The sequence below is a fragment of the Mizuhopecten yessoensis genome, unplaced genomic scaffold (genome assembly GCF_002113885.1).
Source record: "Mizuhopecten yessoensis strain PY_sf001 unplaced genomic scaffold, ASM211388v2 scaffold2423, whole genome shotgun sequence".
In the NCBI taxonomy this organism is placed as follows: Eukaryota; Metazoa; Mollusca; class Bivalvia; order Pectinida; family Pectinidae; genus Mizuhopecten; species Mizuhopecten yessoensis.
Genome location: NW_018404539.1, coordinates 732,050 through 738,049, shown reverse-complemented (window position 1 = coordinate 738,049; position 6,000 = coordinate 732,050). Strand labels below are relative to the sequence as shown.

At 35.1% G+C, this 6,000-nt stretch overlaps 1 protein-coding gene across 1 annotated transcript in view; it reads left to right on the top strand.

Moving 5' to 3' along the window:
- Positions 1-976: 976 nt before the first annotated feature.
- Positions 977-6,000, top strand: part of LOC110445941 (endothelin-converting enzyme homolog) — a 76,834-nt gene continuing 71,810 nt past the window's right edge. Inside the window, exons 1-2 of the mRNA XM_021490833.1 lie at positions 977-1,158; positions 4,596-4,839. Coding sequence (XP_021346508.1) covers positions 1,132-1,158; positions 4,596-4,839 — 271 coding nt within the window. The 5' untranslated portion in view covers positions 977-1,131. The remainder of the gene's footprint in view (positions 1,159-4,595; positions 4,840-6,000) is intronic.

Genomic DNA, 6,000 nt, shown 5'->3' with positions numbered 1-6,000 from the left:
AGATGAAATTACAAGAGATGTCGCGGCATGGTTTACAACATTATTAAGATTATTTAACATGCACTCTAGGTATTATACAGGGCTCAAATCCAACACATCTCACCCAGGGTTGTGTTGGGAGCTTTAATGTGTACACATGTGTTGACAGTTGTCATAAATTGGGTTTGTCAGCTTTGTGTATACATGTTGGTTGTCATTTTAATCTGTTTCAATCTAAAAGAAAATAAGTAGAAGACTGGACATAGTTTGTATGTTGCCATCCATATAAGCGGTATAATGTAGAGTGTACTTCGTGTGTATATGTACAGTACAATATGGAATTAAGGGGAATCTGTATAACTGGTTTGAAAATTATCTGTCGGATAGGAAACAAAGAGTAGGTTATGAAGGATATTCTTCTAGTTTCAAAAATATTACAGCTGGTGTTCCTCAAGGGTCTACACTTGGCCCATTTCTTTTCTTACTGCTCATTAATGATATAACTAATGAAATTCATACTCATATTAAATTATTTGCCGATGATACGTCATTACATGTTATTGTTGATGAAGATGTGGTTGCTCCATGTATGGATCTAAATGAAGATCTTGACTCTATTAGTAATTGGGCTAACCAATGGAAAATTAAATTTAATCCAAATAAAACTGTTGCATTAACTGTAACAAAAAAAACCCGAAATCACCCTCCACTTCTCTTTGACAATCAAATAGTAAATGAAATAACTAATCATAAACACTTAGGTCTTTTATTTAACTACAAAGGTTCATGGAGTAATCACATCGCAGAAATCTCATACACAGTACACACACACACGTTAATCTACCCCAGGTCCAATGACCCACCATAACATTATGAAGTGTCAGTTACTTGTAAAATTTGGTCCCATATACGTGTTTAGCCATTGTTAATGAATATTTATGAGATGGGTAGTGATGCATACTTCTTACAGTCTTATGTACATAGCCAGTACCTGGGTTGTATGGTGTAGGTTCAACAAGACTTGTCCTGTCTTATAAAGATCATCAATTCTACACAACTTATATACACTACCAGTTCCGCTTGTCAGGATCATTGTCTGTTTGGGTATATAACACAAAGGTCATATTGTTAACACACATTGAATATTGAACAATGGATCCGACTGAATATAACGCTCAGGTGAGAAACAAAGTACTAATCTAAACATATATAGAATATATATATATTGTAGGTATACAGTGTCACTGTGGTTGATATCAATGTATGGTATTAACTATAACAGTGTTATCAGTGTCAATGGTATATATCAATGTATTGTAATGCCTATAACAGTGTTATCAGTGTCACTGGTAGATATCAATGTATGGTTTTAACTATAACAGTGTTATCAGTGTCAATGGTAGATATCAATGTATGGTATTAACTATAACAGTGTTATCAGTGTCAATGGTATATATCAATGTATGGTATTAACTATAACAGTGTTATCAGTGTCACTGGTAGATATCAATGTATTGTAATAACTATAACAGTGTTATCAGTGTCACTGGTAATGGTATATATCAATGTATGGTATTAACTATAACAGTGTTATCAGTGTCACTGGTAATAGTATATATCATTGTGGTTGATATCAATGTATGGTATTAACTATAAAAGTGTTATCAGTGTCACTGGTAGGTATCAATGTTTTGTAATAACTATAACACTGTTATCAGTGTCACTGGTAGATATCAATGTATGGTAATAACTATAACTGTTATCAGTGTCACTGGTAGATATCAATGTATGGTATTAACTATAACAGTGTTATCCGTGTCACTGGTAGATATCAATGTATGGTATTAACTATAACAGTGTTATCAGTGCCACTGGTAGATATCAATGTATTGTAATAACTATAACAGTGTTATCAGTGTCACTGGTAATAGTATATAACACTGTGGTTGATATCAATGTATTGTAATAACTATAACAGTGTTATAAATGTCACTAGTAGGTATCGATGTATGGTTTTAACTATAACAGTGTTATCAGTGTTACTGGTAGATATCAATGTATTGTAATAACTATAACAGTGTTATCAGTGTCACTGGTAGATATCAATGTATTGTAATAGCTATAACAGTGTTATCAGTGTCAATGGTAGGTATCGATGTATGGTTTTAACTATAACAGTGTTATCAGTGTCACTGTGGTAGGCCATGTTGTCAAAGTCTGTCCCATATTTGGTACAGACTGTAGTATATACCTTACCTAAGTCACTGACTGGTTTGCTCAGTTGACCTGTTCTGATTGCTTTTGATCTGTTGTAGTGTGTATCGTGTACACATTCTACAATGTTGACTAATAAGAACTGTAACAAAAATAATGTAAAATTAGAGTTCCTGCCCGAGCCTAAGCCTTTGAAATTTCTGGTATCTTTTCCAAATTCAGATGTACTAGAATCAAATACACTTCCTGGATGGAAAGGGGGCAAAGTTATAGTCCGGACTGTTTGATAACCGTTGTAAAGGGGGTAGAATTATAGTCAGGACTGTTTAATAACCATGCATAAGCTTGTAAAGGGGTTAGAAGTATAGTCAGGACTGTTAAATAAACCTTGTAAAGGGGGTAGAATTATAGTCAGGACTGTTTGATAACCCTTGTAAAGGGGGTAGAAGTGAAGTCGGGACTGTTTAATAAACCTTGTAAAGGGGATTAAGTTATAGTCAGGACTGTTTAATAACCCTTGTAAAGGGGGTAGAAGTGAAGTCGGGACTGTTTAATAAACCTTGTAAAAGGGGTTAAGTTATAGTCAGGACTGTTTAATAAATCTTGTAAAGGGGGTAAAGTTACAGTCAGGCCTGTTTAATAAACCTTGTAAAGGGGGTAAAGTTATAGTCAGGACTGTTTAATAAACCTTGTAAAGGGGGTTAAGTTATAGTCAGGACTGTTTGATAACCCTTGTAAAGGGGGTAGAAGTAAAGTCGGGACTGTTTAATAAACCTTGTAAAGGGGGTAAAGTTATAGTCAGGACTGTTTAATAAACCTTGTAAAGGGGGTAAAGTTATAGTCAGGACTGTTTAATAAACCTTGTAAAAGGGGTAGAATTATAGTCAGGACTGTTTGATAACCCTTGTAAAGGGGGTAGAAGTATAGTCGGGACTGTTTAATAAACCTTGTAAAGGGGGTAAAGTTATAGTCAGGACTGTTTAATAAACCTTGTAAAGGGGGTAAAGTTATAGTCAGGACTGTTTAATAAACCTTATAAAGGGGGTAGAAGTATAGTCAGGACTGTTTAATAAACCTTGTAAAGGGGGTAAAATTATAGTCAGGACTGTTTGATAAACCTTGTAAAGGGGGTAAAGTTATAGTCAGGACTGTTTAATAAACCTTGTAAAGGGGGTAGAATTATAGTTGGGACTGTTTAATAAACCTTGTAAAGGGGGTAGGATTATAGTCAGGACTGTTTAATAAACCTTGTAAAGGGGGTAAAGTTATAGTCAGGACTGTTTGATAAACTTTGTAAAGGGGGTAAAGTTATAGTCAGGACTGTTTAATAAACCTTGTAAAAGGGGTTAAGTTATAGTCAGGACTGTTTAATAAACCTTGTAAAGGGGGTTACATTATAGTCAGGACTGTTTGATAAACCTTGTAAAGGGGGCAAAGTTATAGTCAGGACTGTTTAATAACCCTTGTAAAGGGGGTAAAGTTATAGTCAGGACTGTTTAATAAACCTTGTAAAAGGGGTTAAGTTATAGTCAGGACTGTTTAATAAACCTTATAAAGGGGGCAAAGTTATAGTCAGGACTGTTAAATAAACCTTGTAAAGGGGGTGAGAATTTTAGTCAGGACTGTTTAATAAACCTTATAAAGGGGGCAAAGTTATAGTCAGGACTGTTTGATAAACCTTGTAAAGGGGGTAGGATTATAGTCAGGACTGTTAATTAACCCTTGTATAGGGGGCAAAATTATAATCAGAACTGTTTGATAAACCTTGTAAAGGGAGTTAATTTAAAGTCAGAACTGTTTGATTACCTATGTAAAGGGAGTTAATCTAAAGTCAGAACTGTTTGATAACCCTTGTAAAGGGAGTTAATTTAAAGTCAGAACTATTTGATAAACCTTGTAAATGGAGTTAATTTAAAGTCAGAACTGTTTGATAACCCTTGTAAAGGGAGTTAATTTAAAGTCAGAACTGTTTGATAAACCTTGTAAATGGAGTTAATTTAAAGTCAGAACTGTTTGATAACCCTTGTAAAGGGAGTTAATTTAAAGTCAGAACTGTTTGATAACCCTTGTAAAGGGAGTTAATTTAAAGTCAGAACTGTTTGATAAACCTTGTAAAGGGAGTTAATTTGAAGTCAGAACTGTTTGATAAACCTTGTAAAGGGAGTTAATTTGAAGTCAGAACTGTTTGATAACCCTTGTTATGGGGGTAAAGTTATAATGTATTTATCTGTAAAACAAGAGAATTATTAAGGATAATCTGATCGCATGGCTTCATACATATCCTCCCCACGCTTGTTGGCTGTTACATCCTATACTAAGTAATATTGAGTATATACCTACGTAATATAGTAGACATTTATGTTAGATAGCTGTTTATTTCACCTTCATCATTATATAAATAGATGAGCACCCAGGGCTACAAAAGAACCAACTTTGAGGAGGATGACATTTCAAACAGTAGCAACCCTCCAGCCCTCGACTTCAACGCAGGTGTGGTCTTCAAGGGAGGACTCTCGTTATGGCAAAAGAAATCCATCTTAGAGAGGGTCCTTTTCGTTTTGACCATTGTGTTGTCGATCTCCGTCATCATTCTGGCCATTGTATTAGCTTCAAAACAGGCACACATCACCTACCTTCAAAATTCAGGTAAGTATACACTTTGCACATCACCTGTAAAGTTAGATGTTAATTCAGATGAATTATGTTGTTTTCCAAAAACTAGGTGCTAAAATCGATTTTCTAGGTTTTCTGTACCTCCCAGTGGACACCCTGAGAGCGGAGAGCAATGTGCCATTTTCAGCAGTTCTCTTTCTATATAAAAAGTCGGGACAATCATTTTATGCAAAATTAAGTCGTCCCAGAGCCTCGTTGTGTCCTCTAGGTCCCCCTCTACCTTCAGCAGCCTGGTTAAATTAATAAATATTTCCTTATGGAAATTATTATCATGGATTCTTTAGGTTATAGTCATCAGTTTTGATTATATATCTATGGGTTGTTCTGCTTTCTTCTTCAAGTGATCTTCACTGACTGGTAGGATATGGCTCTCATGTGATCTTCACTGACTGGTAGGATATGGCTCTCATGTGATCTTTACAAACTGATAGGATATGTTTTAAATGATCTTTACAGACTGGTAGGATATTACTCTCAAGTGATTTCTAGCTCACCTGGCCCTAAGGGATTTTCAAGTGATTTTCACAGACTTAAGTAGGATATGACTCGAGTGATTTTCACAGACTAGTAGGAAATGACTCAAGTGATTTTCATAGACTAGTAGGATATGGCTCTCTTGTGATTTTCATAGACTAGTAGGATATGGCTCTGAAGTGATCTTTACAGACTAGTAGGATATGGCTCTGAAGTGATCTTTACAGACTGGTAGGATATGGCTTGAGTGATTTTCATAGACTGGTAGGGTATGGCTCTCAAGTAATTTGCACAAACTGGAAGGACATGTTTCAAATTATTTTTATAAACTGGTAGGATACGTTTCAAATTATTTTTATAAACTGGTAGGATATGACTGACAAGTGTGATCTTCACTGACTGGTAGGATAAGGCTCTCATGTGATTTTCATAGACTGGTAGGATATGACGCAAATTATCTTTATAGACTGGTAGGATATGACGCAAATTATCTTTATAGACTGGTAGGATATGGCTTAATAAAAATTGGGCACTTTCTTGGGACTGGGATGAGTTTCAATGGGAAAATTGGTCATAACATGTAAACATATAATTAAATATTCATGCCTAATGAATTTGCCAGGGGTCCGTTTAATCCTAAGGAGTGGGTCCCAATATGAT